This window comes from Chiroxiphia lanceolata, chromosome 5 (assembly GCF_009829145.1).
Source record: "Chiroxiphia lanceolata isolate bChiLan1 chromosome 5, bChiLan1.pri, whole genome shotgun sequence".
Lineage (NCBI taxonomy): Eukaryota > Metazoa > Chordata > Aves > Passeriformes > Pipridae > Chiroxiphia > Chiroxiphia lanceolata.
In genome coordinates, this window is record NC_045641.1 from 34,195,409 (window position 1) to 34,207,998 (window position 12,590).

General features: G+C 40.6%; 1 protein-coding gene across 2 annotated transcripts in view; it reads right to left on the reverse strand.

The window, feature by feature from the left end:
- Nucleotides 1–1,192: 1,192 nt before the first annotated feature.
- Nucleotides 1,193–12,590, reverse strand: part of WIF1 (WNT inhibitory factor 1) — a 44,346-nt gene continuing 32,948 nt past the window's right edge. For both annotated transcript variants that reach the window (XM_032689390.1, XM_032689391.1), the window contains 5 exons: nt 12,099–12,194; nt 10,693–10,788; nt 4,972–5,067; nt 4,253–4,348; nt 1,193–2,028 (listed from right to left, as the gene is read on the reverse strand). In XM_032689390.1, coding sequence (XP_032545281.1) covers nt 1,907–2,028; nt 4,253–4,348; nt 4,972–5,067; nt 10,693–10,788; nt 12,099–12,194 — 506 coding nt within the window. In that variant the 3' untranslated portion in view covers nt 1,193–1,906. The remainder of the gene's footprint in view (nt 2,029–4,252; nt 4,349–4,971; nt 5,068–10,692; nt 10,789–12,098; nt 12,195–12,590) is intronic.

Genomic DNA, 12,590 nt, shown 5'->3' on the forward strand with positions numbered 1-12,590 from the left:
TTCTGTACCTTATGTATTTGTTCTTTGAACTGTTGTGCACACATGGACATAGCAGGATGCCAATATTAGATATCCAAATTATCGAGCACTATTAGAAGAACTTCGTAAAGCTGTAATTTTGTCAGTTGCTTAAATTGGGATTTCTTGGGTAGTGCTATAGTAATTTAACACATTTGCTCATTTTCATCACCTTACAGCTGCTGCTCACAAATGTAATGTTTGGCATCTCACTCTGGCTAACTACAAACTCTTCATATATTGTTGAAAAGGCAGTTTCTGTTTGACCTATTATAGTGGATTAGTAGTTTGACTTTTTTTGTTATTTTTCTTTGACTAATTTTCATCTCTGGTATATAGTTTTGGGTTTTTTTAATGTGTATGTCCTGTCCAGCGAGAGAGTGTGATAAATTCTGTAGCTTATTTTCTAATGGCAAAATTGCTTCCAACTTTCTACTAGACTTTTTCTGGAGAATTAATGTTTTCCTTTAGCATTGTCAGATATCACGGACTTTGACTTAAAACTTCTCTGACATCAAGGACTGCCTCTACACAGGAACCTTTGTGCTCACACTGGCAAAGCAGAGGAAATTTTGCATGTAGAAAGTTGATGCTGTTTTAGAAACAGAGTTGTGTTATAGTGTTCACCTTCTGACACTACTCTTCTCATGATTGATGTTACTTACAAAAATTAGTGTTGAAACTGTGAAAACAAAACAGCAGCATTTAGTGTCTTTGGAACACTATAAAAAAAATTTACTTCATATAAAGAAATACACTTGCTATTTTTTAAGGAAGTGCTTTCTAATAAATTTACAGGAGCAGAAAAAGTTCAGCCAAAATATCTGAGGAATTTTAATTAAGAAATTTCTGTGGTTTTTAGTGTAGTGTGTGACCAGTTACCTGAGTCAATCTTTGCAAAAGAAAGAGCAAAAAGCTGGCAGTGCCAGGATAAAAGGAGGATGTGGTGGATGGCAAGGACAGGGAGAGAAACACCCGGGCTTCAGTGCTATCCCCTCCTTGGCAAAGGCACAAGAAGAAGTTGCTCTTCTGAAATACTTTTAAGAGCTGTGGTGGTAAAAGCAGAGACAGGGAAACCAATCCCACTGTGCCACTGTTTGATGAGCGTGCTCTAGAAAAGCCATCATCCCAACCCAGTGCTGATGAGACTACAGTAGGCCACAGAGAGCAGTACTCGAAAAACTAAAGCAGCATCTTTATTTTATATATAATTGCCAGTATAAAAAGTTTATTACATAAAAGCTGTTTTCTTTACAATATATTATATTGCTTCAAGCTGATGCAGAAAGTTCATACATTACAGTTCTACTTTGTTTACAATATATTCTGTTGGTTAAATGGCACCACTACAGTGTATTTTTAATACACAGTATTTCACAAAACTGTTAAGGCCAAAAATAACATTGAATTGAGTTATTCAGTTTTTAAATTAGGCAACTTATCTATTTATTTGTTTTTCTTAGGGAAAAGTCTAAATACACAATTTGTAAACATTTGTAACATGCACCTTTCTTTTTTCTTAAGCAAATTAAATCTGTAGCCATTGAAATTATTCAGGTTAGCATCTACAAAGTTTTCTGCTTGAATATTGTTACTTAAATTTTGGAGAATATTTGCAGCTATATAATCAAAAAAGGAAGTTTAAATGTAACTGTAGTACAAAACACCATCCAAAGCACTGAAAGAAGGAGCCTATATAATCATGCTACAGAAGTATTTATAAAACTTAAAAGGAATAGTAAGTGTCAGCTCAGTGGTTTATAATGAAGCTAATAAAATTCCAGCCAGTAATCTTAACTGTAATGAACAGCATTTTAACATTCAATCCATGAGAGGTTAATGAAGGCTATGCACTTCGTGTAACACAAACCATTTCAGATGCTGGAGTTCACCAGATATAATTGGATTCGGGTGGAACATGCGTCTCCTCGGCCCTTTTCGGCGAAGGCATGTGCTGCCTGTGCTTGCTGCCCGCTGGCCTCAGGGCACTCAAACCGCTGCCTCCGTACCCTGGAAAATTATCCAGTTCAAGAAAAAAGAATCCACAGAAGTGGGCTTGTGATCCACAGCTAATATTTCAAGTGGGAACAGTCTCCCACATTTGAACAAAGGGTTTTGCTATGCCTTACAGAAGCACTCACACCTCTGTTACCTCTTGGGATGAACGAGGTCCTGCCAGACAGAAAGATGCTCTCACCTGGCCAGGGAGCCCAGGAGACCATCAGCACACCCAGGCTGTCACTCAGCCCTGGGTTCACATGTGCATTGCCCATGCAAGGTGGGTGACAGTCATGATGATCTGCCAGCAACAGGCTCCCTGGGGAAAATCTGCACCAGCTACCTGAGCTAGGCTTTGTTTTATGGCTGAATGCAAAGAGAAAGAACAGCAGTGATCATAAACACCTAGGAGGAAAAAAAGCACTCTGAAACAGGCTTAGAGCTGCTTTGTTTTGGAAAATGAAAGTGAACAATAAAAATGGAATCCGAAGTATTATGTTGTAATTCTTTATACGGTCATTTATCCATCTCATTACTTAAAGCTCATGGAAATGACTTTGAAAAACTGAGTCCCCCATTCAATTTTTAACCACTCCTTTTTAAGATAACAGCTTTACAGAGGAGCCATTAATTTGATGGAATATGAAACAAGTCTCTCAAATTAACTATAAATCTCCTTTCAAGATTGGGAGATGATTGGTTTCAGTTCAAAGGAGTGAATTGCAGTGCATGCACACGTATATGCAATTGAAGCCCTACACAGGCACTTAAAAGGGGATGAATTTTACCTAAATGTCCTATTCACAGTTTCTTTGCTGAATACAAAGAGAGCTTTGGAGTACTAAACACAGCAGGACTGTACCCAAACTCCAAATAATGAAGGATGCAAAACCTTGGAGCTGACAATAATGTGTAACTATTTAGTTCTCATCACAAGGCAGGTATGAGCTTTGGTTTTGTTGTACAAGTGATTACTTCTCTGGGGATGGTCACTTAGAGAATGTGTTTTTTTTCACTTGCTATCTGAGTTCTTTATAAGAGGAGTAAGACAAGAAGAAAAAGTTCATATTAAACTTATGAATTGCAGTTCATATTGGTTCATTTCCATGTATCTTTTTTCTAGCCATAACTTACAGCATTTCTCCTTTAGAGAATAGCATGAATAATTAAAACACAAATCTACTAGCTAACAATAGAAAAGTAGACTCCCTAAACCTCATTTTCACAGCAAAATCCGTTTTAGTTAGGTAATACTCAGTTTTAAATGAAAATACTGTATTTATCACAATACATTTTGATATAATACAAATCACAGGCATCATCAGCTTTTAATAAAAACAAACATTTGGTTGATGCTGCAACGTAAAATTTTGCAAAATTTTTCAGATTTTTTATTATTGACACTTAAAACACTAACTGTGAATTGGTAGCTAACAGTGATAAACATTAATACCTCAAGGGAGTATATGAAGGTTATATATTGAAGATCTGCTGTTGCAGCACTGTGGCACATGAAATATAAAATTAAATCTGAAGCTCTTACTGGATATATCCAATTGTATTTCAAATAATTTTACAGTACCATTTTAAACCCAATAAAATGATCAGTTGCTATAAGAGGTGGTAAATGGACCAATAAATACAATAGAAATTCATTTTAAGGACTTCAACTTTGCTTGGGACAATATATTTTGTATGCTATGGATAAAATATTGGGACAATACTGGGACAATACATTTTGTATGCATGAGTGGGAAGAGGAGGAGAAAACTCCAAAGTTGCTAAGAACAGATCTTGCATAAGTCTTCAAGTCTTCCCCAAAGTTTCTAAAGGACATTTCACTTTTTTCTGAGTTTTAATAATTTTTAAAACCTGACAGAGTTTTATTTCTGAAAATGCCTTCCCAACATTTTAAAGCTAGCTGATCACTGAGGAGTGCTGAAGGACTTCTATCCCTCTGATACTATGGGTGAAAGACAAGCCAGGTCAACTAGAAATCTGATCGACACCAGATTCTGGAATTTCTAATACAAGGTTGATCTTGGCAAAATAGTTTCAAATGATTCTAAGTATTTTTTTAAGCAGTTAAAATGATGAAGTATTGAAAATCCTTGTTTTATTGTTCAGATTAAGGATTAGAAAAAAATGGAGTGTGGTGTTATTAATAATGCTGGAAAAGCTCATCATCGGGTGCGTAAGACCTCAGATATGACTCTCAGGTTTGTTTCTCACTTACTTTTATTGCAATGTCTCCCATGCCAGCCTTCTTTGCACTGGCACTTGTTGGGCTCCACACAGGTGCCATACAGGCCACAGCCAGGTTCACAGACAGCTGTAAAAAAGCAAGCACATATGCCTGACCTCTTGGCCTTTCATCCAGACTCAGTCGCACATTTGCTTTCCCTGCTGTTCCACATGATGAGTTGGTTCTGGCACAGGCTGGGGCTCTCATAATACATCTGTGCCTTTCCACCGAGTGCGTGCAGAGCCCCAAAATAATCCTCACACTCCCTTTACCTGCAAGGTCTGGCTCAGTCTCTAGCAGAAAGAATCAGATTGAACAGCAGAGCTGTTCCAGAGCATGCACCAGAACCAGTGGGAAGAGGGCAGCCCACAGCACCCCTCGCACAAAATGTTCCTGTTGGATTTTAATGTGGTGAAGTATTGACATTTTATCAAGCATTTCTCTATTACTAAACTACTATTGCTGAGCTGACATATTGATGGTTTTTAGAAACTCAGAGTACAGAAGAGACTGTGAGGAGACTATAGTAAAAAAAAGTGTTTCTGGTTTCATAATTCCCTTAAGTCTGGTGTATGTTCTATGTCCAGAAAGTTAAATAACTTGAAATACTTTGACAACAAACAATTAATGCTGATGTTATATAAACAGATACTGTATAGCCAGATCGATGCTCCCACAACAAGGACTGATGGAGTGGCTTTGGTACTTACGCTTTGAACACAGGTCTCCCTGGTAGCCTTTGGAGCACTTGCACTTGTTCCTACTGGTACATTTGCCTCCATTTTGACAGGGCTGATGGCATTTACCTAGAAATTGAAAACACAGAGACAATGGTCTTAGTCCTCTGTGCCTACTGTCTCCCAGGGGCTCAGAGAAGGGACTAGAAAACTCTCCAGTCTAATAAGGCCCTCTGATTACTATCCACTATTGGTTGTTCAAACTGGCAGTGACAAAATAACAAGGAGAAGTCCGAGGGCAATCAAAAGAGATTTCAGGCCCTGGGATGATTAGCAGAGGGATCAGGAGCACAGTAGTGATTTCTTTGATCCTTCTGGTAACAAGGAATAATATTGATAAAAATAGGCAGATCTATCAGGTCAATGAGTTGCTCCGAGGTTGGTGTACTCTGAAAAATTTGAGGTTTTTTGACCATGGGATGATCTACTCAACACCTGTGTACTGACACCTGACAGGATGCACATGTCTCAGAGGGGAAAAGGAGTTTTAGTGCTGGAGGTAGTGGGGCTCATTGACAGAGCTTCAAGCTAGGTTAGAAAGGGGAAAGGGACAAAACCAGGCTGGTGATGAGAGATGGGGTGGTGTGCCAAAACTTGAGGAAAGGAGCACTTGAGGATTCTTCCATGGGATCCCTCAATCTGCTTCACAAGGTGTTGGCTACAATGTACCACTCCTGAAACCTGTGCACACCAACGCACACAGCATGAGGAACAAACAAGAGGAGCTCGAAGCTTTGGGCCAGTCCCAGAGTTTTGATCATTGCCATAAGCGAAACCTGGTGGGATGAGACCTGTGACTGGAGTGCCCTGTTGGATGGTTACAGGCCCTTCAGGAGGGATAAGCAGGGCAGAAGAGGTGGAGGTGTGGCACTGTATGTTACAGAAGGGTTAGATGTATGTAGATCACAGTTGGCAATGGCACTGTTGAGAGCCTCTGAGTAAGAATCAAGAGGCAAACAAATAATGTGGATGTCAGTGTGGGAGTCTGCTATAGACCTCCCAGCCAGGATGCTGACGCTGATGAATTATTCTTTGAGGAACTAAGGGACACTTCCAAGTCAACTGCCCTTGTCCTTATGGGGGACTTCAACTTGACAGAAATTAACTGGCCGCATCACACAGCTGGTACAACCTGGGCCAGAAGATTCCTAAAAAATCTGGATGACAACTTTATGGAACAGAACCTAAGGGAGTCGACTTGAAAGAATGCCCTCCTTGATCTGCTGCTTGTCAACAGAGTGGATCTCCTGAGCAAAGTAGAGATTGGTGGCCCTCTTGGCCACAGCGAACACGAAGTGACCAAGTTTAAAATCTCTGTTGACAGGAGGAAAAGTGCCAGCAAAACCTCAACTCTGGGCACGAGGAGAGAAGACTTCAGGCTGTTCAGGGAATTAGTGAGTAAGGTCTCCTGGGAAAATGTTTTTGCAGGTGCTGGGGTCCATCAGTGCTGGTCACTTTTTCAATATCACCTTCTAAGGGCACAGGAGCAGGCAATTCCCAAGTGTCAGAAGTCAAGCAGGTGAGGCAGAAGGCCAGATTGGCTGAGCAGGGATCTTCTCTTGGGGATAAGGCAAAAAAGGAAGGTGTATGCCCAGTGGAAGCAAGGTCAAGTGACATGGGAAGAATACAGAGATGCTGCTTGCTGCTGTAGGGAGAAAATCAGCGCAGCCAAAGCTCAATTGGAGTTGAAGCTGGACAGAAATTTGGGGACAATAAAAAGAGTTTTTTCAAATACATTAATGGCAATATACAGTATTAGAAATATCACTGGTCCGTTACAGGATGAGGATGGTCACCTCACAAACGGGGACAGAGACAAGGCAGGGTCACAGAGCAGCAAGTCCGATAGAGTTCAAGAAGCATTTGGACAATACTCTCAGGCACATGGTGTGACTCTTAGGGAAGGTCCTTTGCAGGGCTAAGAGTTGGACTCGATGATTCTTGTGGGTCCTTTCCAACTTGGCTGATTCAGTGGTTCTGTGATTCAGTGAAGTGTCTGAGAAGCTTGCCTCGTACCTGAAAAACTTATCAGATGCTGATGTAAGAGTGACCAGGAAGACTCTGCTGCAAGTCTGTGCTTCCAATTTATATGCATTCTTCTGCTTTGAAAATGTGACAGTAATTTGGCAAGGCCAAAGCCCATGTGACCTTGCAGCTTTTGCAGCTTTTTTGCAAGTTGGGTCACTCTGACTTCGCAGAATCCCCCAAGTGACCAGTCAGTATTGCCTCCTGCTCTCCTCAGCCTTCATGGGGGAGGCAGCACTGCCCAGACTATGCAGGTGCAAGGAGTGGCATCCAAACCTGGGGGCACAAGCAGAAAAAAATCTGGTGGCATCCAAGATACTCAAGGACTGACAGGTATGGCCGCTACTTGCAGACAATAAATTGGTCTGGCCTGCCAGCTTGTATCAGAGGCTGTGGAGTACCATGGTGCTGTGGATGGTGCAATGAGGGATGTTCCACATGGCAGCTCAGAAACTAAAGGCACATTAAAAAAGCATGCCCTTCTTTCCTGTTTGATGAGAACAGAGCAACTTTGCTAACAGTAATTAGAACTGGCAGACGTTTTTCAAGGCTCCTGGTCCAGAAATTACTTTCCCTCACACAGAGGCTTTGCCAAAGGCAGAGGCAGGGTCTGGTGGTGCTGTTATAGGAAGGCTTCTTCGGCCCTGATCGCCTGTGAGGGAGGAGGCCCACGTTGGTGGAGGAGATCCACAGTCAAGTTCTTGCTGGGCATGGTTCACACCAAAGACCTTCCTCAAACTTAACAACAAGTGTCCCATCACTAGACTGTCAATACCCTCTTCGAATTTGTCTGCATTACTTAATTAATTAAATCTTCTTTCTAGGAAGGGGAGCGCAGAGCCCATGAACTTAATCACTCCCAGGCTGAGGGAGGCTCACTGTCACCTCCCTGGGCACTCTCAGGCCACCAGGAACTGCACCATCAGTCCCTTGCCTCCTTGATATCCATATGTACTAGTGCAGCTTTTCTCATTATTGTCCAAAACTATTTTTCATCTTTTCCAATGCCACTACATTTTCTAGATTCTTCAGAAAAGAGACAAAAAAAACCCCTTCCTAGATTTAGCACTAATATTACCTGGATCTGTGAGGAAACAAAAAGTGGAACCTGGAGTGGCAAACTGCTTCCTTTAATTTCGTTTCCTTTTGGTTTTTTTTAAGAGATCTGCACGTGATAATTTCAGCATCAACACTAGCTGGCTGTGCTGAAAATCTCATTCATGATCACAGACTGCCCCCTTGGGAGCTCAACACCCCAGGCAGTGCTTGATCTGCCCTCAACCTCTGCAGACCTCTGTAATGCATGTGTGTACTGTCGATATAAAGGAAATACTTGTTCCTAATGTACATAATTATTCTAATAGCCCTGAAAAACACTTCATAAACAGCGGATGGAACTAACTGTGCTAAGGAGAGTTTCTACAAAAACATCATTTCCCTGCAGGAGCCTCTGGAGAGGGAACCTATAGGTCTTCTAATTTTCAAACATTTGCATTCCAAGTAATTAATGATCAAAAGGAGCAAAGCTAAGGAAATCCATGAATTTTCCTAGCTCTTGAAATAAATCCGGAAAATACGGGTCACGAGATATGACAGCAACTTCAACTGAGTTGCATTAGGCAAGCATTTGGCTCAGTACAGCTCAGTTAACTTTGGACTAAGATATTGTCACAGAATGAAGGAAAGAGTAATAATTCTCTCCGTTATTGATTGAGAAATGGAAAAAAGCAACAAAACAGCTAGTGACAAATAGGGGAGGAATCTAAAACAAAATAAAACTCTCTGGAATCAAAGTGAAACACTAATTAGAGACAATGCATACCTATCACTAGAAAAAATCTGGAAGACTGCGCATGCTTGTTGGTATTGTAGACATCCAGTACATTTCCCAGGAATCTTACAGAGGGGTTCCACTATTAGACAAACACTCAAAACCTTTACACAATATTAAAAAAAACCAAACAACAAAACCTTTCAGTTTTCAGAAGATGGCTTTCTGCATGTCGAAAGGTTTTCTCCCCTTGTTATTTTAAGACCTCTATGACTGAATGTAGCTGGCCCTGGATCTAAGAGACAAGACTGAGTTGTGTTTCTCTTCTGGTGTTTCAAAGCCCTGTCTAGCATTTCTTGCAGTCTTACGCTGTTATGCTGGCACTGGTGCAGTGCCCAGGGGTGGTAGCAGCTGTCAATCACGGCCTAACAATTGCCATCCCAGCTTTTCAAGAGCCCAGGCAAGTGCATAGCTTTCCTTGCTCTCACTGATTTAACTCTTAGTGTACTGTTATCCTGATTTTTTTTTCTTTCTTTTGTACAGGAACAAGTTTACTGCCTGTATTTTAATTAATTTGAGTTTCAGAGGTAAGCCTTTGCAAGAAGTCAAAGCAGTTGCACCTATCCCAAGCAGTAGTTGACAACAATGAGCTTCAGCTCCTCAGACAGACCAATTAAATACATTGCCCTTAATTATACATGCTGTAATATCAGTTCTAAGAATTCTCTTCAAAAAAACACCATCAGCACAAAAGAATTTTCTCTATTTGAATCAAACTTTAATCTTCATCTGAAAAATGTCAAAAAAGTTGACTTTTTGGGGACAGAAGAAAGCAATGGGGTCCTGTTAGAGTGTCAAATTTGAACTTGATGTAAGCAAACCACTGTAAATCCAGTGGAAACCCACACTGTTGTTCTTGTGGCATGTGATCCAAATTTATACCAAACTTAAAAACAGTAAAGCTTTGCTGCTTCTGTTTGGCTCAAGCTATGATAACGTAAAAAGACGTTACAGAATGCTTTGTAATGCAGAGAGATATGGTGAAACACTTACATACACCTACTGTTTATCTGCACATAAATACTAAACAAAGCTTAGGTCTTACAGTATCTGTGTTCTTTCTTTGCACAGCAATTCACTTATTGTCCTGTACTGGCTGACAGCAAGTTAGAGTTTATTTCCAAGTGTTTCCAAAGTGATACAAATTGCCTACTTGTGAGAAGAGCTTGTCTCAATGCATATTAAGAAATCAGCATTTACATATCCCAGACCAAACGCTGGTTTCTACGCTCCTGTGAAGGTGCTGGGGAACATCAGTGAGGTTATTTTACAGCAGGGGAATTGTCGTGCACAGCATCCTGTTAAAAGCTCTAGAATCTAGAAACAATGAGATCCAATTGTACGTTCCCAAGTTGCCTTGTCAATGCAACTTAATATGTTACATGAAAGCTCTCAGCTCTTGTGGTTCAATCCTCCTTTTACCCCAAACCCTTTCATTCCCAACTTATAGTAGCCCTTTCAGAGTTGTGGGCTCAAACCTAATCTGCCCAAGAGTGATTTGCCATAATGTTTGAAAATAGATGCCTCATGTGGGTTTGCAGCAGCACATCTCTCTGTCACAGGGTATTGCTTGCACACTTACAGCTTGAGGATTGTTACCAAGCCTGGTTACTAGTGAAAACAAAACAAGGCAGGGGATGAGATGGTCTAGTAATGAATCAAACTTATAAGTAGGAAACTCACTAGGAGGCATGTGATACCTGACTCTGCAGGTCCCAAACTACCATGTGAGACCCTTGCTGTGAGCCCAGAAGAGGCAGGTTGTATGCCATCATTCAGACATTGACACTAGAAGAGGGTGACGTAAGTGAAAGCAAGGACACAGAGATGCTACTCACTAATTTCACACTGGTCTCCTTCATAGCCTGAAGGACAAATGCATTTTCCCAAATAGAAACATGTCCCTCCATTGAAACAGGTTGTTGTACAGTTTGCTGAAACAAATAAAAAAGGAATTAACTAAGTCATTAATATGAACTAAGCCTGACTTGGACTTAATGTTTTCTGCTGCTCATCATAAATAAACATTGAGTAGGTTTTAAAAAGTAGGATTAACCTCTTTTCATCTGGTTTACACAGGAAGACTGAAATGTGGTTATTCCTACATAATGCTTTACATGGGCACACACACAAGTCAATATAGTGAGAAACAAGTGAATAATACAGCAGTGAGCTCTCTGAGGACAGACTGTGTGACATCTTTATCAATCCTCACATAAAAAGTTCCTTGAACGATTAAGGTCCTATTGCTATTAAAACTGCCAGTGGTTGATGAAAGGAGCATAAGCTAGGACTGGAAGCTACTTCTACAAGAGGATACTTCGCTACAGTTCTTAATTTATGCTTTGACTAGAAAGAAACCTTTGCAAGTTTTCCTGTGTGGTGACGTAGATGCAAATGCTCTGTCTCTCACCTGTCAAATTACTTACATTGTGTTAGATATAACTTTTCATCAAACAGCTGGGATTCATATTAATCCTTCATAACATTGGGAACATTTAATTGCAGTGCACTTTTGAAACGTTTTTTAAATGTGGCAAAAGTCTGTTCAAAGACTAAATACAAGTGAGGCAGACACTGACAACAACAGCTTGTGCAGCATAATGGGAAGGTTTCTATTATTTTGCTGAAAAGTCCTCTAGGACCTTTTCACTCAGTCTTTACTTCATATAGTTCTGCAACAATAAATGCAGAATGATGTTCTGCTCTGCCATGCACAGGTCAGTTATATTTCTGCAGGACTTGGTTTTTTTTCACATGGTAGCTTGGACTATTCCAAATTACTGTTCTGAACAACTGACAGTTCATTTTTATCCTTCATAAGTCACAATGCAGCAACAAAAAATGAATAGCCTGCTTATTTTTTCATGAGTCCAGATGCAGCACATTAATGTACTAAATAATTACTAAAACTAATTTTACTACAGGTAACTAGAGTTCAAATTGAGATTTTTTCCCCACCCCCCTAGACATATGTGACTTTTGTGATAGGTCCCACAGCTTTTCAGTGAATCAACTGAAGCAGTTATCTAATTTACCTTTTGAATGCCTTGAAATCCCTATATTTTTCCAGCAGCTGCCAGGCTGTGCTAGAGCATGTATTTGAAGAATCATAGAATTTTTAAAACTTATTTACTTATTGCTTACCTGACTTTTCATAATCCACTCCTAGAGGGGAACTACCACAGGTGAATAAAGAGAGGCTGCTGGATGCAGAGCCTGGGGGGTTTTTGCTGGCACTTACCTTTATCGCAGTTGATGCCGTAGAATCCTGGGGGGCAGATGCAGAGGCCGGGGGTGATGCAGAGCCCACCATTCATGCAGCGAGGAACACACAGCGCTGAGGAGCAGGAGGAGCAGAAACAACATTGCTGGTGTGATAGCAACTGGCTATTTAAATACACAGCACATCAGCTCCTTAAGCTACTCTTCCTTCTGCTGATTGTTCTAAGTCATCTTTGCAAAGTGCCTCTGTTAGTGGGTTAAATCTATTACATCTCTGGTTTGTATCTGGCAATTTGGGTACAGTGTTACTGAAAACTGAAGGCTAAATTAAGGTCAAATCTGATTCTATATGTAAGCAGAAACTGCTTTTTGTACCGTTTAATACCAGACAGAGGAGCACAAAGTACCCACATACACCTACACCCTCTGGATATTTAAAATATCCCCAGACAAGTCCTCTCTGTAACTGGATTCTGGTGCTTCAGCTGAGAAGGTAGGACAATCTCAGAGG